The sequence below is a fragment of the Canis lupus genome, chromosome 19, assembly GCF_003254725.2.
Source record: "Canis lupus dingo isolate Sandy chromosome 19, ASM325472v2, whole genome shotgun sequence".
Taxonomy (NCBI): domain Eukaryota; kingdom Metazoa; phylum Chordata; class Mammalia; order Carnivora; family Canidae; genus Canis; species Canis lupus.
Window position 1 is genome coordinate 24,241,918 of NC_064261.1, and position 22,995 is coordinate 24,264,912.

General features: G+C 42.8%; 1 protein-coding gene across 8 annotated transcripts in view; it reads left to right on the top strand.

Moving 5' to 3' along the window:
* LOC112652432 (cytochrome P450 27C1) overlaps positions 1 to 14,569 on the top strand; it is a 44,839-nt gene extending 30,270 nt beyond the window's left edge. For all 8 annotated transcript variants that reach the window (XM_049097383.1, XM_049097382.1, XM_025435969.3 and 5 more), the window contains exons 6-9: positions 1,858 to 2,024; positions 3,597 to 3,675; positions 4,170 to 4,373; positions 9,006 to 14,569. In XM_049097383.1, coding sequence (XP_048953340.1) covers positions 1,858 to 2,024; positions 3,597 to 3,675; positions 4,170 to 4,373; positions 9,006 to 9,122 — 567 coding nt within the window. In that variant the 3' untranslated portion in view covers positions 9,123 to 14,569. The remainder of the gene's footprint in view (positions 1 to 1,857; positions 2,025 to 3,596; positions 3,676 to 4,169; positions 4,374 to 9,005) is intronic.
* Positions 14,570 to 22,995: the final 8,426 nt, after the last annotated feature.

A 22,995-nucleotide genomic window follows, 5' to 3' on the forward strand; every position in this document is an offset into this window, starting at 1 on the left:
AAAAGCTTTATTGCAGTATAATTTATGCAAAAGAAACTGCATCCTTTTAAACCGTACAATTTGATAACAAATTGTTGGCAGATACAGGATAAACACAAATGCAATCATTTATGAAACCACTGCCACGGTCAAGATCCTAAACATTTCTACCATCCCTGAAATTTACTTACCCTCATTTCAGTCTATCTCTCCTGACACCCCTGCCCCTGGCAACCACTGAACTGCTTTCTGATGCTGAGCATCAGTTCTCACTTTTCTAGGAATTTATAGAAATGGAATCATGCAGTGTGTATTTTGCATCTAGCTTCATTCACTTAGCAAATGATTTCAGGATTCACTGATATAGTTGCATACAGGCATCCCTCACTTTATTGTACCTCGAAGATTGTATGTATGTGTGTGTGTGTTTTGTTTTGTTTTGTTCTTTACAAATTAAAGGTTTGTAGCCACCCTGCATTAAGCAAGTCTGTCGGCTCCGTGTCACATTTTGCTATTTCTCAGGATATTTCAAACATTTTAATTATTATATTCATTATAACAAATATATAGTACATATTATATTTGTAATAATATATAATATATAAACATATATTATATTTGTTATAATAATATATAATAGAATCCCTGGTCTGCTCAGTGGGTGATTAAGACTTGCTGAAAGCTCAGATGACCGGTTATCATTTTTTAGCAATGAAGTATTTTAAAATTAAGGTGGGTACATTGTTGTTTTAGACACAATGCTATTGCATACTTAATAGATTGTGGTGCAGTGTAAACATTACTTTTATGTGTACTAGGAAACCTAAGATTCATTTGAGACTCACTTTATTGTGATCCTCGTTTTATTGTGGTGGTCTGGAGCCCAACCCACAGTATCTATGAGGTACAAATATAGTATTCCATTCTATGTATATACTGCATTTGGTTTTTCCACAGAAATTAGATTTTAATAGAAATTTATAAATTATTTCCTTATCATTTATAAGGAAGGACTTGTGCATTATGTATATATTACAGAAGAGCTTGCCCTCTAAAAACATATAATATCTATTATAGGGAAATGATATCAGTATGGCCTACTGACTTTAGATTTTGTTTTTAGGTAAAAGAGAAGACATTTATACTGTGGAATATCCTTGTTTATAAGAGAGTGAAATATAGTCACATAGATAATAGTGAGCATGTAGTGAGAGTTTTAGAACCTAGGAGCATAAAATAGAATTATTCTCAATAACCAGAAATGTAATTCTTCAGTCTGAGACGTGATATAAAAAATGATACTGTTTTGCATAAATTACCTATTAAATCCTTCAGGCTGAGAAGTGCATGGAAACAGTGGCTGACAAATAGTGACCTCCCCCTCCCAGATGTGATGACCAAGCGGGCCCCACCCAGCCATCGTGGGCTCTTGAAGTTCCATACTGAATGGTTTTGGACTGATAGGCAGTCTGGCCCTTTCTAGCAAAAAACAGATGACTGTTGCAGAAAAGGTCACAGAAAGTTCCGGACACAACTTGCAGGCTTGACCAGCATCTTTAGGTCCTCTCAGACTCCATTGAAGAGGATTGCTCTTAAATGATCCAAAAACGTTCTAAAATAATCTCTCCTGTGGTCCTTTATTGAAGGACATTGAATCACATAGTTGATGTTGCTTTCCAAAAATATTTGTTTTTTTTTTTCTGGCATGAATTAGGGAAAATCACCTTTTGTTTGGGCAAGACCTTACGTGCTCAGATAGAGTTGTATGAATGTGACTCTGCCCAGTGCTAATGCTTATGTGACTTCATGTCTATGTTGCCTGCTACTTAAATCCTTGGCATTACTCATCTTGTGTGTGTCTGCTGATTTCTTTATTAGACTTCGTTCACGTTATCCTGGGCAGTGTATCTCCTCGCCAGGCACCCACAAGTGCAGCAGACCCTGTACCAGGAGATCGTTAAGAATCTGGGGGAGAGGCACATCCCAACGGCAGCTGACGTCCCCAAAGTCCCACTGGTCAGAGCTCTGCTGAAGGAAACCTTGAGGTAAAAAGCTCACCAAAATTCACGTCCAAAACTGTCTTTTAAGTCTGATTCCTTATCATGATGATTTATGCTTTTGACTTAAAAACCAGGTCCAAAGCAAATGCTCCAACAACCTTCAGTGGCCGCAGTGTTTAAGAAGGGGATGTTTATAACTACCTTTGTTTCCTCTCTGCCCTTGTCAGAAGAGCAGAAAGGCTGTTCTGTTTTACGGTCTGAAATATTAATTGTTCTTCATAAAGCTCTTTGGAGCTGTCACCAGGCATCGTACCTGCTTTACTCATTTGGTTCACCAAGTTCCCCAGCATGCTCCTGGATCAGTACTCCCTGGTTTCTGTTCCTCCAAAAGTAAAGCAGAACAAAATTGATCAGGAAAATATTTTGAGCTGTTTGGTTAATTACCAAATCTGCTTACTGTGGTTCTTATGTGGATTGGAGACTCCCCATAGCCTCAGTCACTCACTTCTCGGCAGGGTTTTACCAACACCCAGAAAAGCCCGGACGTGGGGAAGTGGTTGGCTTTGGGTGGATTTAGGTGGGAGGTAGGATCAGGTGGCCAGGGAAATTTCTTCCTCCTTTGAGGTTCAAGGATTCTGAGCACAGTGTTCCTCTGTGGAGGAACTGCCATGAGGAAGAGCAGAGGTGGGTACATGGTATACACTACAATAATTCTTTTAAACTTGGCTTGATTGTGGCGTTTCAAATTATGGTGCATCCTCAATCTACAACATGCTTAACCTGGCCAGGGTGAGGGGGAAGCTAGCTGTGTGTTTACTGGTATTTGTCAATAGTTTTTTTTTTTTAATTTTTTTTTTTTAATTTTTATTTATGATAGTCACAGAGAGAGAGAGAGAGAGGCAGAGACACAGGCAGAGGGAGAAGCAGGCTCCATGCACCGGGAGCCCGATGTGGGACTCGATCCCGGGTCTCCAGGATCGCGCCCTGGGCCAAAGGCAGGCGCCAAACCGCTGCGCCACCCAGGGATCCCTTGTCAATAGTTTTATTCAGAGTTTTCTTCAGATTGCCTCTCTGAGTCAATCCAAAAGCTGAAGTATAGCATTTCTCAAAATGTGTTTCCTGTGGGTCCTGTGCCCATGTAAATGTCCCAAACTCGGGATGATCCCTACTGGGAAGCAATAGCACATTCAAGCCTCTGCTTTGTATTTCCTAAACACTTTTGACCGGGGAACCTGCTTTCCCCATTCCTCAGAATACGCATGGGCCAGAGCTAAGGAGCCATGAAGGTCCTTACGAGATTTCTTAGTTGAAAGTGGACCGTGTGTTACATTTTCGAAAACTGAAAGTAGCAAAACATCCAGACTTTTGAAAGTTTAGTACATTAAAAGTGACCACCCAGGGCAGCCCGGGTGGCTCAGCGGTTTAGCGCCACCTTCAGCCCAGGGTGTGATCCTGGAGTCCCGGGATCGAGTCCTGCGTCAGGCTCCCTGCATGGAGCCTGCTTCTCCCTCTGCCTGTGTCTCTGCCTCTCTCTCATGAATAAATAAATAAAATCCTTAAAAAAAAAAAAAAGTATAAGTGACCACCCCATTCCCACTTTCATTGATTCTCTTCCAGGCTGTTTCCAGTGCTGCCGGGAAACGGCAGGGTCACCCAGGAAGACCTGGTCGTTGGGGGGTACCTGATTCCCAAAGGCGTGAGTTGAGCTGCCGGGGTGTGGGGGTGGCTCCGCCGTGGCGGCTGAGTGGGAGATCTGCTGTGTGTAGGAAGTCCTTGCATGCAAGCACATGTCAGGAGTTTCCTTTCCTTCTGCATGTGTTTTATGATGAAGATGGGGCTTTGAAAGCAAGGAAGTGCTTATTGCCCTGCGAAAAGCAAAGCCAGATGTTTCTGTCCCTTGCAGGCCTCTCTCCTGTCTCCCCCAGAGGCCCGCGGACCAGCAGCTGTGGAGGGGGTGGGGAGAGGATGGACAGCCTTGAATCACCTGGGTGGCTTCCCCGGGCACAAGGGGTGTGCATCCACAGCAGGAGGACTGCTGCCCTGGGGGTCTTTACATGGCTCCTCCTGGCCAGAAGTACTTCTGTAGGGACTGTCCAACCAGGGGGTGGAGTGGGAGGGGGTTCTGGCCTCTGCTTTGCTTTTGCCTGATCCTATTCTTTATTTCTTTTCTGTTGCAAATGGTGTCCTCAGACCCAGCTGGCCCTCTGCCACTACGCCACGTCCTACGAGGATGAAAACTTCCCTCGGGCCAAGGAGTTCTGGCCAGAGCGCTGGCTGCGAAAGGGAAGCCTGGACCGAGTTGACAACTTTGGGTCCATCCCCTTTGGGTACGGGGTTCGGAGTTGCATTGGGCGGAGAATTGCGGAGCTGGAGATCCATCTCGTCATCATCCAGGTAGGCATGTGGGGGCCAGAGGTCGGCCTTCTGCCTCGGCCTTTTTATTGAGCTCTACCAGAGGAAGACTTGGGTGGGAAGGAGAAGCGATTTTGAAAGCTCAAAAGCAAGAGCTTCATGTTAAATCTCTTTTATATTTTAAGATTTTTAAAAATTTAATTTATTCATAAGAGACACAGAGAGGCAGAGACACAGGCAGAGGGAGAAGTAGGCTCCCCGCAGGGAGATGTAGGACTTGATCTCAGGACTCCAGGATCATGACCTGAGCCAAAGGCAGGACTCCAGGATCACGACCTGACCAGAAGGCAGCTGCTCAACCGCTAAGCCACCCAGAAGTCTCTCCCTTTTATATTTTAAAGTGCCACCCCCGTCGGTCCCCTAACTACTCACCAAAACTCTTTTCTCCTTGGAACCCTGGGACAGCAGTTGGGGCCCTTGGAGGCCTGAAGGATTAGGAGGTGTGCATGTTGCGGTTGTCTACAGGGGCCTGAGAACTCAGCTCTTCATCACACAAGGAGCTCTCGACACAAGCGAATGGGAAAGTGTCAAACTAGTGGTCCTCCAATGTTGTGGAGCAGCAAAGGCATTAGGAAACTCCTTAAAATACAGGTTCCTGGGTCCGCTGCAGAGATAGTAATTTGGTGGGCCTGGGGTCAGGCTATTGGGGGGTGATTCTGACTCCGTGACTGCTGGGCTACACTCTGAGACGTGTGAACCAGCCACTTACACAGCACAGTGGTTCTCAAACTTGTTTAGGTTGTGAAATATCAGGAAGGCTTGGTTTTTGTTGGGAAATACCTTACATTTAATCTCTTGCTATTGAAATAGATGCTTTTGTACCTATGCTGTATTTTTGTTCATGCTGTAGCATGAGCTAAATTGTGTTTGAAGGAAATTTTATAAAAGAAAATCCTTTAGTAGAGAAAATTCTACTTACTAAATTTCCTTGCAAATTTAGGAAGACTACTATTAATATATCTTAGCCATGGAAGACCTTGGCCCCAACTTTGGGAGCTAGTGCCATTGACATCGTATTGGAAGAATGTAGAGATTACCTGGTGACCCAGGCTCTCCATTTCATTGAGGAGGCAACTGACACTCAGAGAATTGAGCCGCTTGCCAAAGTCACAGAGTGGCAAATGCGTGGCACCATCCAGGTGTCTTGACTCCTTCCTGTGTCTCCCCCACATGTCATGGGGGTTCCTTCCTGTGGCCTCCCAGAGCCCAGAGAGGAACACAGAGGGGCTGGGACCTTGATAATGGATGGCCCAAGAGAGCATGAGGCACTACAGAAGCCTGGCCTGCCTGGGAGGGGTGGAGAGGGATTTTGGATGGCCAGCACTTGGAGACAGCTCTGTGAGCTGGAGAAGTTGAGGGGCTACTGCCCAGCTGGGGAGCACAGAGCAGGAGGCATGGGAGGAGAACACCTCTGGAGCTGGGTGGTTGGGGTGGGAGAGACAGCCCAGTGACAGGGATGTCACATGGTCACCCCCCCATGCCCTGTCTGTCATGGTGCGGAAGTTGCTGGCAAAGCTCCGTGATGTTGCCCCCAATGCAGCCATCCCTGGGAGTAGTGGGCCCTGCGGACACTGGCCTGTCCCAGTCGTGTCTAAGGTGAACGGCAGCTCAGTGCGGCATGGATGTGAGTTCCAGGGCAAGTGGACTCAAATCCCAGTTCTGCTGTTTTCTAGTCCTGACACTCTGGGCAGGTTTTTCAGCCAAGCTCAGCCTATTTCTTTATTCACAATCTGGGCGCAATACCTACTTCTGGGTGTGTGAGGACTAAAAATTGTGTGTACACACAGTCTGTGCCAAAGAAGTGGAAGCTGCCATTGCCCATACACCTGCCCTGAGTGCTGCTCTTGGGTTTTCAGGAAGGTCCCACGCTCCATAAAATGCTGCCATATATTCTGCAGTTGCATCTTGGACAGACAGAGGCCACTTCCTACTGGGAGTCAATCTGTGGGCCGTGGGGCTTGCTGCTTCTCCAGCTCTGGCTGCCTGAAGAACGAGGGCGGGGGGTGCACCACAAGAGCACAAGGTGCCAGCCGAGGGCACAGAGGCCAGCCCTGCCCGGTGCTTCCACTGGAAGATGGTCAGAAACAGGGTGTTCAGTGGCAGTGATGGGGTTTTGTTTGTTTGGTGCTATTAACATACAAGTGTACCTGCTGCAGTTTTTCCTTAGAGTCCTCATTTCCACTTGTGCAAATATAGAAGGGGACCATCATTATTTGTAATTATCAAGAAAAAAAAAAGAGAATAGGCACAAATAAGCTGTGCTAAGAATGAGAAAGGAGACATAGCTAAACATGCAGTCATTGATTTTTTTTAAATCAAGAAAATACCACAAATGGCTTTTTTTTTGCTAATAGCTTTGAAGACTTAGATAAAATGTACAATGTACTAGAAAATGTGAATTGCCCAATTGACTCAAAGGAAAATAGACCTCAGATACTGAATACATGGAATCAGTGGTAAGAAGATTTACCCCTACCCCCAAACGTTCCAGACCTAGACAGCTTCATTACAAGTTTTATCAAACCTTCAAAGAATAGGTAATCGTCTTATACAAACAGAGGCTAGCAAAAGAAGTCTCATTTTTATGAGACTTGCATAGCCCTGATATACAAAACCTGGAGAGAATAATTTGAGAAGGGAAAACTACTGGCCAATCTGATGTATTAACAAAGATGGAAAATATCCTAAGTGACAAGTTGGCAAACCAAATCCAGCAGCATATGAAACAAAAGTGCATCCTCAGCACATGAGGTTTATTCAGGAATGCAGGGATGGCCCACCTCATGGACATCTGTTGATATCATTTGCCACAGTAGCTAACTGAAGGAGAAAAATTATATGACCACCCCTGAAAAGAATTGATAGCATTCCACACACATTCATGAAGAAAATCTCTCAGCACACTAGTAACCGAGGGGCTCTCCATAATCCTATAAGTGGCCATTTCCCCCACAGGACAGGGAGCATAACTGTAGCTTTGGGAAGGGAAAGGACTGTAATTAATGGTGCACTGTCAAACTGTTTCCTTAAAATTGGGAACAAGATATTTGTATCACAAGGAGAACTTTTAGAAGATACACCCAGCTCCTTGGAAATTGCGACTCGGGGCACAAGAGGGGCTTTGTTTTTTTAAGATCTTATTTATTTATTCACGAGAGACACAGAGAGAGGCAGAGACACAGGCAGGGGGAGAAGCAGGCTCCCTGCGGGAAGCCCAATGCGGGACTCCATCCTGGATCCCGAGATCACGCCCTGGGCCAAAGGCAGACGCTCAACCACTGAGCCACCCAGATGTCCCAAGGGGCTTTGTTTTTTGCTTGTATGTTTCCTGTATGGTTTGGACTTTTTTTAGTGAGCATAGTGTTGCCAACTCAGAAAGGGAAAAAGATCCTGCGGCACATTGGCTTTGAAGTGAATTCTCCTGCTTCAGGGGATATGCAAGCAGTTCTCTGAAGTCAGAACCAAAGGTCAGAGGTTAGATGTTTTGCTAAAGCCCTCTGGATACTACAACATGATGGACTGCCTAAATACAGGTTGTTCAGCTTGGCTCCTGGAACGTGACGATGGAGGGAGTTCAATATATGTCCCCAATCAACCCTGCCCCTGACCCCTACCTCCTGCCCCTTGCTCCCTGCGTGGCCTCCCCTGGAGCCCCAGCCCACCCTAGGACCTGTCAGTGGGCCCTGCTTCTTTGCCTGGGAGACGAGGGTGGAGAGGGAGTCAGGGCAGGGTGATGGTAGGCAGCCTGGATCTCGTGTGGCATTATATGTTCTCCAGAACTGATGCTTGTTAAGTGGGGCTTTCTTCTGGACCCAGGGGCAGCAGTAGGGGGCAGCAGCTAGTCTGCTGGTGAGCATGGCCCTCTGTCCCCTCCAAGATCCCACGTGTGCTCTGACACAGGTCGTCAGAGCAGGTTGCCTTGAGTTCCCTAAGCCAACATGACCTTGAACATCAGGCCAGGGCCGTTGATGGTGGAGGTTCTTGCTTTAGGGGATGGATACTTTGGTGCTCTTTAAAACTCATTATTCAGATGCTTTTCAGTTTTTCCCTGAGTGGTAGAGATGGTTCTCTTTTGAACCACAGAAATAAGAAACGGAATCCAGGTACAGATGGAGAATATTTAAATTAAGGACATTAATCACTGATACCTGTTTGGCTGATTCACCTGCCAACAGTGGTGCGCCCCCCAGTCCTCTATCACCTCAGATTCCTAGAGGGAGGGAACCCTGGGATTTCACCTTGTCCCCTCTGTCCTTCTTGCTCCTTTGATACCTTCTTTACCTAGACCTAAAGAGGAAGCAGAGGAGTTGGAGTTTTGAAATGGCTGAGAAAATGGAAGCCCTTTGAACGTTGTGTCTGCATAGTTTTGTCATGTGAGCTTCCCAGTTGCTCAGTGGACAGGCGGGGCTCCCGTGCAGGACCTAGTGCTGCTTTGGGCCCACAGCATTCCCCTGTGTCCCCTGACTGGTGACTGGTGTCCTATACCATGGCTGTGCCCACTTCCTGGGCTCCTGCTGCCCATGGACTCCAGAAGAGGCTGAAGGACACTCATCCAGAGCACTGCAAGTCCTCTGCTGTTCCCATTTTGAATCACCCCTCTCTTTTTTTCCTTAGTTGCTTCAACATTTTGAGATCAAACCATCCTCTTGGACTAAAGCTGTTCCTGCAAAAACCCATGGGCTGCTGACGCCAGGGGGGCCCATCCACGTGCGTTTCGTTAACAGAAAGTGAGCCTGTATTTTAAAACCCAGCCAACTGCCTGACACAACCTGGGTGTTCCCATGTCACCGATGACAGCGGAGGAGGGAAATGATCACTTTTAGAGGCTGCCTTGGTGATAACCTTCTCCCCCCCCCCCCCATTCTGGGACACTTGTATGTCTTTATGCAGAGCAATGTCAAAAGATTATTCAACTTTTTGCAAACCAGTGTTGTCTTTTCTTTGGAGAAATGGCTGTTTAAAGATGAGTGGCACAAGAGACTCATTTTAGACCTAAGGACATCTCCAGCCTGAAAATGAAAGGTTTGAGAACCATTTACCATTCAAATGGTCCTCAAAAGAAAGCTGGGGTAGCAATCCTCATATCAGATAAATTAAAGTTTATCCCAAAGACTGTAGTAAGAGATGAAGAGGGACACTATATAATACTTAAAGGGTCTATCCAACAAGAAGACCTAACAATCATGAATATTTATGCCCTTAATGTGGGAGCTGCCAAGTATATCAATCAACTAATAACCAAAGTAAAGACATATTTAGAAAATAATACACTAATAATAGGAGACATCAACAGACACCACTTTCATTAAATGACAGATCCTCTAAGCATAACATCCCCAAGAAACAAGAGCTTTAAATGATACACTGGACCAGATGGATTTCATAGATATCTACAGAACTTTACATCCAAACTCAACTGAATACACATTCTTCTCAAGTGCACATGGAACTTTCTCCAGAATATACCATATACTGGGTCACAAATCAGGTCTCAACTGATACCAAAAGATTAGGATTGTCCCCTGCATATTTCAGGTCACAATGCTTTGAAACTAGAACTCAATCACAAGAAGAAATTTGGAAGAAACTCAAACACATGGACGTTAAAGAGCATCCTACTAAAAGATGAATGGGTCAACCAGGAAATTAGAAAAGAATTAAAAACATTTACAGAAACTAATGAAGATACAACCATTCAAAACCTTTGGGATACAGCAAAAGCAGTCCTAAGAGGGAAATACATCTCAATACAAGCATCCCTCAGAAAATTGGAAAAAACTCAAATACACAAGCTAACCTTGCATCTAAAGGAACTGGAGAAATAACAGCAAATAAAACCTGCACTAAGCAGAAGAAGAGAGATAATAAAGATTCGAGAAGAACTCAATGAAATAGAGACCAGAATAACTGTAGAAAAGATGAACAAAACCAGGAGTTCGTTCTTTGAAAGAATTAATAAGATAGATAAACCATTAGTCAGGCTTATTAAAAAGAAAAAAGACTCAAATTAATAAAATCATGAATGAAAGAGAAGAAATCACAACCAATGCCAAGAAAACACAAATGATTTTAAAAACGTATTATGAGCAGCTATACACCAATAAATTAGGCAATCTAGAAGAAATGGATGTGTTTCTGGAAAACCACAAATTACCAAAACTGGAACAGGATGAAATAGAAAACCTGAACACACAAATAACCAGGGAGGAAATTGAAGCAGTCATCAAAAACCTCCCAAGACACAAAAGTCCAGGGCCAGATAGCTTCTCAGGGGAATTCTATCAAACATTTAAAGAAGAAACAATATCTATTTTACTAAACCTGTACCCTAAGATAGAAAGGAATGGAGTACTTCCAAATGTGTTCTATGAGGCCAGCATCACCTTAATTCCAAAACCAGACAACCCCCCCCAAAAAAAGAATTATAGACCAATATCCCTGATGAACACAGAGGCAAAAATTCTCAACAAGATACTAGCCAATAGGATCCAACAGTATATTAAGAGGATTGTACCATGACCAAGTGAGATTTATCCCCGGGATGCAAGGTTGGTTCAACACCTTGGTAAAACAATCAACGTGATAGATAATAACAAGAGAAAAAACAAGAACCATATGATCCTTTCAACAGATTCAGAGAAAGCATTTGACAGGAGCCCGGCCCGTCCACTGAGTAACTGGGAAGCTCACGTGACAAAGATATGCAGACACAACATTCAAAGGGCTTCCATTTTCTCAGCCATTTGAAAATGCATTTGACAAAATACAGCATCCGTTCCTGATCAAAACTCCTCAGAGTGTAGGGATAAAGGGAACATTCCTCAGCATCTTAAAGCCATCAATGAAAAGTCCACAACAAATATTCTCATTGGGGAAAAACTGAGAGCCTTTCCCCTAACATCAGGAATACAACAGGGATGTCCACTCTCACTACTGCTATTCAACATAGAAGTCCTAGCCTCAGCAATCAGACAACAAAAGGAAATAAAAGCCATTCAAATTGGCAAAGAAGAAGTCATACTCTCCCTCTTCGCAGATGACATGATACTCTACATAGAAAACACAAAGTCTCCACCCTAAGATTGCTAGAACTCATACAGCAATTTAGCCATGTGGCAGGATACAAAATCAATGCCCAGAAACCAGTGGCATTTCTATACATTAACAATGAGACTGAAGAAAGAAATTAAGGAGTTAATCCCATTTACAATTGCACCAAAAACATAAGATATCTAGGAATAAACCTAACGAAAGAGATAAAAGATCTATACCCTAAAAACTACAAAACACTTCTGAAAGAATTTGAGGAAGAAACAAAGGAATGGAAAAATATTCCATGCTCATGGATTGGAAGAATTAATATTGGAAAAATGTCTAAGCTACCCAGGGCAATTTACACATTCAGTGCAGTACCTATCAAAATACCATGGACTTTCTTCAGAGAGTTGGAACAAATCATCTTAAGATTAGTGTGGAATCAGAAAAGACCCCGGAAATATTGAAAAAGAAAACCAGAACTGGGGGCATCACAATGCCAGATTTCAAGTTGTACTACAAAGCTGTGATCATCAGGACAGTGTGGTACTGACACAAAAACAGACACATAGATCAATGGAACAGAATAGAGAACCCAGAAATGGGCTCTCAACTCTATGGTCAACTAATATTCGACAAAGAAGGAATGAGAATCCACATGAAAAAGGACAGTCTCTTCAATAAATGATGCTGGGAAAATTGGACAGCCACGTGCAGAAGAATGAAACTAGACCACTCTCTTGCACCAGACACAAAGATAGACTCAAAATGGATGAAAGATCTAAATGTGACACAAGAATCCATCAAAATCCTAGAGGAGAACACAGGCAACATGCTTTTTGAACTTGGCCACAGCAACTTCTTGCAAGATACATTTGTGAAGGCAAGAGAAACAAAAGCAAAAATCAACTATTGGGACTTAAGTTAAGAAGCTTTTGCACAGCAAAGGATACAGTCAACAAAACTCAAAGACAACCTACAGAATGGGAGAGGATATTTGCAAATGACGTACCAGAGAAAGGGCTAGTATCCAAGATCTATAAAGAACTTCTTAAACTCAACACCAAAGAAACAAACAATCCAATCATGAAATGGGCAGAAGACATGAAGAGAAATCTCACAGAGGAAGACATAGACATGGCCAACATGCACATGAGAAAATGCTCTGCATCACTTGCCTCAGGGAAATACAAATCAAAACCACAATGAGATACCACCTCACGCCAGTGAGAATGGGGAAAATTAACAAGGCAGGAAACCACAAATGTTGGAGAGGATGCGGAGAAAAGGGAACCCTCCTACACTGTTGGTGGGAATGTGAACTGGTGCAGACACTCTGGAAAACTGTGTGGAGGTTCCTCAAAGAGTTAAAAATAGACCTGCCCTAGGACTCAGCAATTGCACTACTGGGGATTTACCCCAAAGATTCAGATGTAGTGAAACGCTGGGACACCTGCAGCCCAATGTTTCTAGCAGCAATGTCCACAATAGCCTAACTGTGTCAGGAGCCTCGGTGTCCATCGACAGATGAATGGATAAAGAAGATGTGGTCTATGTATACAATGGAATATTACTCAGCCATTAGAAATGACAAATACTCAGCATTTGCTTCAATGTGGATGGAACTGGAGGGTATTATGCTTAGTGAAGTAAGTCAATCGGAGAAGGACAAACATTATATGGTCTCACTCATATGGGGAATATAAAAAGTGGTGAAAGGGAATATAGGGGAAAGGAGAGAAAATGGGTGGGAAATATCAGAGAGGGTGATGGAACATGAGAGACTCTTAACTCTGGGAAACGAACAAGGGGTAGTGGAAGGAAAGGTGGGCAGGTGATGGGGTGACTTGGGTGATGGGCACTGAGGGGGGCACTTGACAGGATGTTACACTATATGTTGGCAAATCAAACTCCAATAAAAAATATACAAAAAAAAAAAAAAGACAAGTGCACTGGATCGTTGGTGTTTCCTATGTGGTCTTACCCTTGTGCTATACTTGATATGCAACTAACTATAGTATCCTATACGTTCATTCAAGGAAATGTTGGTTTACTTATAAATTCAGTGCCTGAATATTTGTTCTGTAATACTGCACCAGGACTCTGTCAAGAGGCAAATGTAACACTGTTTCTAATTTGAAGAGGGAGCATTACGAATGTCTCTGTAATAATGTAAGTATGGGAAGAAATCACGGAGTCAACATTTTATCATGAGCACCAGTTAGATCCTGCAGGAGGGCTCAAAATTAAAAGGACCATATTCTTATTTTTCTCTCCAAGATTGGTGCTTCTTTTTCCAGTAACAGCTCCTAAAGAAGTTGAATATTAGCTTTTCTTTGAAAGAAATCATCAGTAAAACGTAGAACTTCTGGTGAAATACAGAATAATTGGGCTTTCTAACTAAGTGTAAACGTTAAGCAGATGTATAAGAAAGAAAATCTGATGGTGTGGAATTTCATTGCCTCAGTCGAGAAAAATGAATTAAACAAAGCATCGTGGCAAACACTGTAACTTTAGAACATTTTTATTTCAAGGAAAAATAAATATATAAACAGATGAACTATAGATAAAATAATATTTTGATCTTCATGGTGTTGTTTTAAATATCTGAACTGGAAATGTGATCCAGCTGTTGGTGCTTATGTAAGGCTCCAACCGGACGCCTTGGGCCTCAGGATTGCTCGCTCATGCCAAGCTCTGATGCCTTTCACACTCCTTGCTGATTGCTAATAAGAAAAAAACACCATTTTATAACATTTTCCCTGCAAAGTCATGCTTGAAACTGCTTATTCTCAATCTCACAAATCCTTTCACATAGTCCTTCCCTGAAATCACCTCCCTACTAATACATACCATATACCTCCCCCCAACTTTAGTCATGCTGCCAAATAACCCTTAAGTTAAGTATAAATAATAGCCCTTTCACATACCATCTTTGTTAAAGTATGTAACAATGTTAAGTCTATGTGTGAGGACAGAATAACTTTAGGACGAGGGCTGTAAAAGTATGTACAGTTAAATATGAAATTATGTCATAATAACCAACAAGATGTTGGATTACTTTGAGGTATGTAAACTTTTATAAGATAGCTACAATTTTATTCTGTTTGTGACTGAAATTAAAAAGTATTGAGATTAACTAAGCAACTTGAAGCGACCTCTTATTCTATAAGGCAACCCTCTTGTGAAGTGGGGCCCTTGCCTGGCAATGGAAGAACATGGCACAGACCATGAAGTGTTCTTACCAAAGAAATGGAAATTGTATTGGATAAGTCTGTAGATTTACTACCAGTTTATAGGAAACACAGGTTTCCTGATAGAGGGACATGTTAAAACTCCAAGACGATACCATGTGATTTCACTCATAAGTGGAATCTAAAAACAAAAAACAAATGACTAAACAAACAGCAAAAATACAGAGAACATGCTGATGCATGCCTGAGGGAGGGGGGACAGACGTGGGGGGATACAGGCTTCCAGTTACGGGATGATCAGTTACGGATGAAAGACACAGTATAGGGAATACAGTCAGTGGCATTGTAATGCCTTGTATGGTGACAGGTGATAGCTACATGAATGATGAGTGCAACATAATATTTCAACTTGTCAAATCACTAGGTGTTGCACACCTGAAACTGAGGTAACATTGTGTGTCAACTACACTCAAATAAAAAAAAAATGGTTTTGAAATGAAAACAAAAATAGTCTTTACGTGGAAAAATAAATAAAATACACAATAGCTTTCCAAAAAACAAAACAAAACAAAAAAAAAACAAAAAACAAAAAAAATCCCAAACAACAACTTCATGCAGATGCAATCAGTAGAACCCAGAATATAGTGAAGTCTACATGACAACTGGTTTTGTTTTTAGCAAATAAACAAAAAAGGAAAAAGAAAAAGAGGAAGGGGACTGTTGCAGATTATGAGAGATTTAAGAGACATATTGACCACATGTGAAGCTGGACTTGGATTGAATCCAGATTTAAATAAACCACTCATAAAGAGACATTTAAGAGATAATTAGGGAAATTCGAACACTGTATTTGATGATAAGGAATTACTGGTTTTTTTTTTTTTTTTTAAGTGTGCTAGTAGTAGTTATTACATTAAAAGAGAGATCTTCTCTCTTGGAGTTATCTCTGAGAGATACCAATGGGCCATGTTTGTGGATGAGCTGCTATGACATCTTGGATCTGCTTTAAAATAGCGGTGCTGTGGAGGGTGGGTGATGTGCGGGGGTGGTGGAGGGCCAGGTGATTGAGTCGGCCCAGTGCTAACTGCTGGAGCTGGGTGAAGGGTACCTGGAGAATTTGTGACATTCCCCCTGCCTTGTGTAAGCGTGTGTGCATTTCCATAATAAAACATGTCTTCAAAGCCAAAGATTGGATTGATCAATAACCTCATTTTTCATTTCTTTTTCATCACTATTCACTAACCAGCCAAACTGATTATAAATTAGGTTCTTCGGAGAGCTACCCTTTTCTTTGAATAACTGTTAGAAATGATTGATTTAAGTACAGGACCTCCACTGTGCTAGGACTCGGGGTGGGGTTGGCCATGGTCATGCCAGGCCATGGTCAGCCAGCCCTTCCCTTTGGAGCTGAGGTCAGATCCAGAGATATGGGTGAGGGAGGGAAGGAGCAGGGAGGGAGACGAGGTAGTGAAAGCCCTGGGTGTGAGACTGGTGGGACCTGCAGCATCTGTTCCCTGCTTCAGGGTTCGCAGACTCCAAACTCCACTTCTAAAAACGTGCAGGTCCAAAGGGCTCAGCAACTGGCAGGCCTGAGAGCTGACGGAGGTGTGGGGCGCTGGTGAGAAGCGGCTCCAGGCTGCCCCGCAGGGGAGCAGGGCCTCGGCACAGCCGGCTGGAGGGATGGTGGCTGCACTGAGCAAAAGCTAACAGCCAGACGGCAGCCAGGGTTCCTCTTCCCTGAGGTGTTTGACAGGCTTGGCCTGTGGCACCCTGACCCGAGGTCACTGCTGGAGAAGAAACGCCTTCAGTTACTTTTAGCTGCTGTAACATTCTCATTTAATAATGAAGATAATAGGACATCCCTGAAGTTCACTCACAGACAAGCCCCTCAGCCCCCTCCACTCTGGGCGGCCCAGGGAAGCCCCGGAGGGAGGGACAGGTTGGTGTCCCCTCCCCCACCCCACTCCTCTGGGTTTGGAGCTGGCAGAAGAAGAGGTGGCAGGAAGGGGAAGGGTGGCTTCTGAGGGCCACGGGAGATCTGGCTTCAGGCTCTTTGGCCTGAGCAGGCATGCCGAGCTGACTCTCCCTCCTTTGGGGTTTTTCTAAATGAGGATCCCCCAACTGTACAGACAAGAAGCAGGCAATGCCTTTCCTCCAAGTGGTTTCTTATGACTGTCACCAGCCATGGGGCATCCAGGGTCCACTTCTCTCTGGGTCCCATGGCCCATCCAAGCTCTTTCCTTGGGGAGACTCCACCCCCTGCCCTCACTCTGCTGTCCCCCTGCCCTGCCTCACTGTGTGTCCAGGCTAGTGTGGGGACTCTTCCAGGTGTGAACTGGACATCAGGGCCTGTACCCCACAGCCTGCAAGCAGTGAGGGTCAGGCTCCTTCTGAGTGGCTCACTCAGCCTGGGGTGAGGAGATAACCCCAGGCTGAGGTTGGGGGAGTGGGAACTCACCACCTGCTGGCTCAGCTGAAAGAGACAGAGCCCCTTTGCCTTGGTCACAACTGGGGCCCAAGGAGACCTTGTGGTGCTCCTTCTTCGGGCCTCCAGGAAGCCTTCAGGTCCCAGCTGAAACCAGGGACAGGTCCGGCCCACACCGGACAAAGTGTAGCATGCAAGTCTGCGCTACGGCTTTCTTACTTTTTAAGACAAGGACCAGACCTGTTGCCTGGAATGGGCTGTATGAATCTGCCCAGGGTGGAAAGGAGGCCATTTAGATCCGCACTTTCTTTTCTTTTTTAAGATTTTCTTTTTAAGTAATCTCTACACCCAACATGGGGCTTGAACTTGCAATCCGGAGACCAAGAATCACTGGCATCACTGACTGAGCCAGTCAGGTGCCCCTCTCTGATCTTCCTGAGATTTAAATTGCTAATTTCATTGTATTGTGACCTGTATGATGTTGTTGAGGGTTGCTTTGTGGTCTCATACAGGGTTAATTTTTTTAAATGTTGCGTCTGTGCTTGTTGTGTGCAGGGCTCAACATATGTCTTATTAGGTCAGGCTTGGTGGTGAGCCGTCCAGAACATATGTCTGCTTACTAACGTTTGCCTGCCAGTTATTGAAAATGTTCTGTTAAAAATTCTCACTCTGATTGTGGATTTATCAGGTTTTGTTTAATATATTTTTAGTTCATGTTATTAGGTGCATCCAAGTAAAGTGTTGTTTTATCTTCCTGGTGACCTATCCCATTTGTCATCACCATTGTCATTATCATTGATGACCTCCAGGTACTTTTGTCTTAAAGCCCATTTCCATCTGCCATTTCTTTAGCTACTGCATCTTTATTTTATTTGCCTGGTATTTCTATTCCCATTGTAACCCTCTTCTCTTCCCTCCACACACCCCCCCCATTCTTTTATTTTCAATCATACTATGTTCTTATGTCCCAGATGTCTCTCTTGTAAACCAAACATAGCTGGATTGAAAAAAAATCCCATTTGGTGATCTCTGTCATTTAACTCTTAACATTTATTGTGATCACTGACACATTTGGATTTATCTTACGTTTTATTTTGTGCTTTCTGTTTAACTTCTCTCCGTCTCCTTTGATTCTCCTTTCCTGACTTCTTTTTGATTTGACTGAGTTTTTTTTCCCTTTCCCCTCCCCACTGGCTTGGCAACAATGCACTCTCTTCTTACTTTTTTGATGATCACTACTAAATTTTTAAAAAGATTTTATTTTTATTTATTTATTTTTAAAAGATTTTTAAAATTTATTTGAGAGACAGCACAAGCTAGAAGGGGATGGGGAAGGGGCAGAGGGAGAGGGAGAAGCAGACTTCCAGCTGAGCAGGGATTCCCCACTTGAAGCTTGATCCCAGTATCCTGGGATAATGACCTCAGCCAAAGGCAAATGCTTAACCAACTGACCTACCCAGTGGTCCCTAAGATTTTATTTTTAAGTAATCTCTACACCTAAAGTGGTGCTTGAATTCACAACCCTTAGATCGAGTGTACAGTTTATGACCTAGCCAGCCAGGGGCGGGGGGCCCATCCCCTAAACTTTTAGCATACATCATTAACCAAGTCTGAGATTAATCTGCATCTCTACCTTTTCCTCATGACACAGGGATGTCAAGCAGGGTTAACTCCGCCCCCCCCCCCCACTTCTGTCATATGTGTCCCTCCTGCCCTGTCTTTGGGTTCACCTTTTCTAACCTCCTTATTACTTACTACTGTAATTATGGTTTTATAGCATAAACACTCTTTTAGATTTACCCACATATTTACCTCTCTCATTGCCATCCATTTATTTCTTGCATCTCAGATCTTCCTTCTGGTGTTAATTCCTTTCTTCCTGAAGTACATAATTTAGAAGTTGTAGCAATAAAAATCTGTTAGTGGTAACCTAGGGATGTCAGTCAACATGACTGAGGTTAGCACTGCCATCTGGTATTCAAAGATTGTTAAGAGAGTAGATCCTCAGAGTCCTCATTCCAAGGAGAAAACATCTTTTGTTCTTTTTCTTTCTTTCTTTCTTTCTTTCTTTCTTTCTTTCTTTCTTTCTTTCTTTCTTTCTTTCTTTCTTTCTTTTCTTTCTTCTTTCTTCTTTCTTTCTTTCTTTCTTTCTTTCTTTCTTTCTTATCTATAAGAGATGAGGATATTAAGTCAGCTTATTGTAGTAATCATTTCACAATATATATGTCAAATTGTTATGCTGTACACCTTAAACTCATACAATGCTGTCTGTCAATTATATCTCAATAAAATTGGAAAAAAGTATAAGAAAACATCACATAAAACAGAACAAATGTATTGGTAGTAAACTCAGTTTTGTCTGGAAATGTCATCCTTTTTTGTTTTGTTTTGTTTTTAAAGATTATTTATTTATTTATTTATTCATGAAACACACATACACAGAGAGGCAGAGACATAGGCAGAGGGAGAAGCAGTCTCCATGCAGGAAGCCCTATATGGGACTCTATCCCAGAACTCTGGGATCATGCCCTGAGCCAAAGGCAGATGCTCAACTGCTGAGCCACCCAGGTGTCCCTATGTTTTCAAATTTTATATAGTGTCATACTCCACAGCCTGCTTTATTCTCTCAACATTATGTTATGTATTCCTGTTGTTACATGTCGCTGTTTCTTTAACTCTCCATAGTATTTCATTATATTAATGTAGCTTAACATATTTATCCACATACCTAAAAGATGCTTTTTCAACTAACAACTTATTTTATTATGACTATTACTATAATACTTTAATTGTGAAAAATTTCAAGCAGCCACATATATAGAGTAATGAGCCCCCTACTATCAGCCTCAACAATCATCAAGTCGTAGCCAATCTGGTTTTATATGTATTTCCACTTACTAGATTACTTTGAAGCAAACACTACACATCATATTATCACATGTGCTTCTTTAAAAGATTTTATTTATTTATTCATGAGAGATACAGAGAGAGAGGCAGAGACTTAGGCAGAGGGAGAAGCAGGCTCCCTGTGGGGAGTCTGATTTGGAGCTTGATCCCAGGACTTGAGATCATGACCTGAGCCAAATGCAGATACCCCTGAGCCACCCAGGTGCCCCTCAACACATGTGTTAATAGTTCAAGGTACATCTCTTAAACATAAGGATTATTTAAAACAGATAACTTTAATACCATAATAACACCTAAAAAATTAACAAAGATTCATTATTATTATGAAATACCAGTTGGTGTTCAAACTTCCAATCATCTCATGAATAAAATTTTTACATGATTTAAATAAATTCAAATAAGGTCCATTTGTTGAGATTGGCTGATTTGTCTCTTAAGTCTTCTTTAGGGTTCTCCTTCTTTTCCTCTTTCTTTCTTCCTAAAATTTCCTTGCGATTTTTTTATTGCAGAAACCAGGTCATTTGTCCTATGAAAATCCACCCCCCCCACAGTCTGACTGTTGCTAATCTCATTCTTCTGGTATCATTGAACATGTTCTTCCATCCTCTGCTTTGCCTGTATATTTGTGGCTACATCTAGAGGCCACCCTCCTCCTTGGATAATTTAGTTGAATATGAAACTGCACTGATGATTATTCTCTCTCAACACTTTGAAGATATTATCCTGTTGTCATCATACCCTGTTGGCTTTGGTTATTGCTGGTGAGAAAGAGTCTATTCCTACTTTGTAGGGAATTTATCTTGTCTGTCCGGCTGTCCTTACTCTTGGTCTTTAAGTCCTCCAATTTCATTATTTTTATTGACCTTATGTACAGCTAATTATAATCCTCAAACTAGACAATTCATGTCCTTCATCAAATCTGGAAAATTCTCAGCCCTTATTTTCTTTAGAAAATGTTCTTTTTTTTCTTTTTAAAAGATTTTTATTTATTTATTCATTAGAGATACACAGAGGCAGAGACACAGGCAGAGGGAGAAGCAGGCTCCATGCAGGGAGCCCGATATGGGATTCGATCCTGGGACTCCAGGATCACAACCTGGGCCAAAGGGAGGCACTCAACCACTGAGCCACCCAGGCATCCCAGAAAATGTTATTTTTTCTATTCTCTCTTATTCTCTTTCAGGAACTTCTATTAAATATAAGTTGGTTCTTCTCATTCTGCCTTCCATGTCTCCTATATTTTCTTTCAAGATTTCCATCTTTGTCTTTCCTGAGTGGCATTCTTGGGGAACTCTTCAGGCTTACTTTCCAGCTTACCTTTGTTCTTTCAGCTGTGTTTACCTGCTGCTGAACACACCTATTGAGTGTCCCAGTTCAATAACCACTGCTTTCCATTCTGTAAACATTAGTTAGTTCATTTTCCTGCATGCCTGGTAACATATATTTTTAAGGATTTTATTTATTTATTTGAGAGAGAGAGAGAGAGCATGAGCAGGGAAAGAGGGAGAGGGACAGGGAGAAGCAGACTCCCTGCTGAGCAGGGAGCCCTATGTGGCATTCAATCCCAGGACCCTACGATCATTACCTGAGCTGAAGGCAGACATTTAACCAACTGAGCCATGCATGCACCTCCTGCTAACATATTTTAATAATATGTTGCTCTTTGATACCTTTTTTTATTCTTTAATAAATGTAAAAATAATTATCTTATAATCAGATCACCTTGTTCTATTATCTGGAATTCTTAGTAGTCCAGTTCAATGACTTTGACTCTTGCTCACCATGGCTGGTTTCTTCACTTGCTTTGTGGTTTTGGATTATGCATCCCTGTTGGTGGTGCCTCATCTGTAGAGCACATACAGCCCAGATTGAGGGTGTGTTCCTCAAAGGAGCTTCAATTTGTGTTTGCCAGAGACATCCAGGGCATTAACAGCTTGGGACAGCTATTTTCTCATTTCTCAGCAGTGGGGTTCCTGGACAATGCATGAGAGCACTCCTGTGGCTGTGTTATTCTCATGGAAACTTTATAAGACAGTCTGGACAAGCTCCTTTGTAATTTTGCCACTGGGAGGATTTTTTTTTTTTTTAAATCTCTGAAAGTGTAGCCCTTCAGGGGCCCTACCTCTGTGGAGTCTCAGTTCTAACTCTGCTCAGGGCATGTCTCCTGCCTTCATGGCAGGAGGGCTCCCTTTCTCATATTCTTCCTTCTCAATCCAATATGTCCTGTGTATGCTCCTAGAGCATAAGAGCCTAAGGGCTCTGGTTCTCCATATGTGGCACATTTCAGAACCAACACAGAGATTTTAGTCACTGACAAATGCTTTGTTTTCTCTAAAGGCTCTAATTTAGCTATTGGATAATAAAAATCTTCTCTAGAACTTTGCTGGCTTCTTTCATCCTTAGGCTGTTTGCTGAAGAACTGGACCTACTATGGCCATCAGTTGGGTAGGGCAGCGGGAGCGGAAGGCCCCGTAGAGAGCGAGTTTATTGTCATGAGTAAATGCTGGCTGCCAGGGGAGGTCTGTGTTTGTGGGTGTAGTGAAACCACAAGTACTCTCTGGGTACCCAGCGTGGGTTTTTAAATGTCAGACATGTGGTAGGTGGTTGTGTTAATATTACCACCCATATGGATTTTAAATTACAGCCTCAGTGAAAACTTAGGTTTACAGTGCTGCTTGCAGAGGCCTTCCTGGATCCCCCAGAGCCTGAGTGGGATTGGAGATGCAATAGCAAGTGGGCTGCTCCTCCAACAAGATGTCAAGACAACCCCCAGAGACCCCCAGGAATGTTTGAAAGTGCCTTCTGTGTGACAAAAAATATGGCCAGAACATATTTCTCTTAAAACTAAGTTTTTTAAAAGAAAACAAACAAAGCATTATGGCTTTTGGTAGAGACAGGAAGAGATAAGTAACACCCTCCTCTAGGGTGTGGAAGCAATTTCCATAAATAGATTATTCTGGAAGAGCAGCATGGGGCTCCCTGAGCAAATGACTCCCTAGCTAACCCTGCTTCAAAGGAGGCCAGAGGATAGGGTGCCATAAAA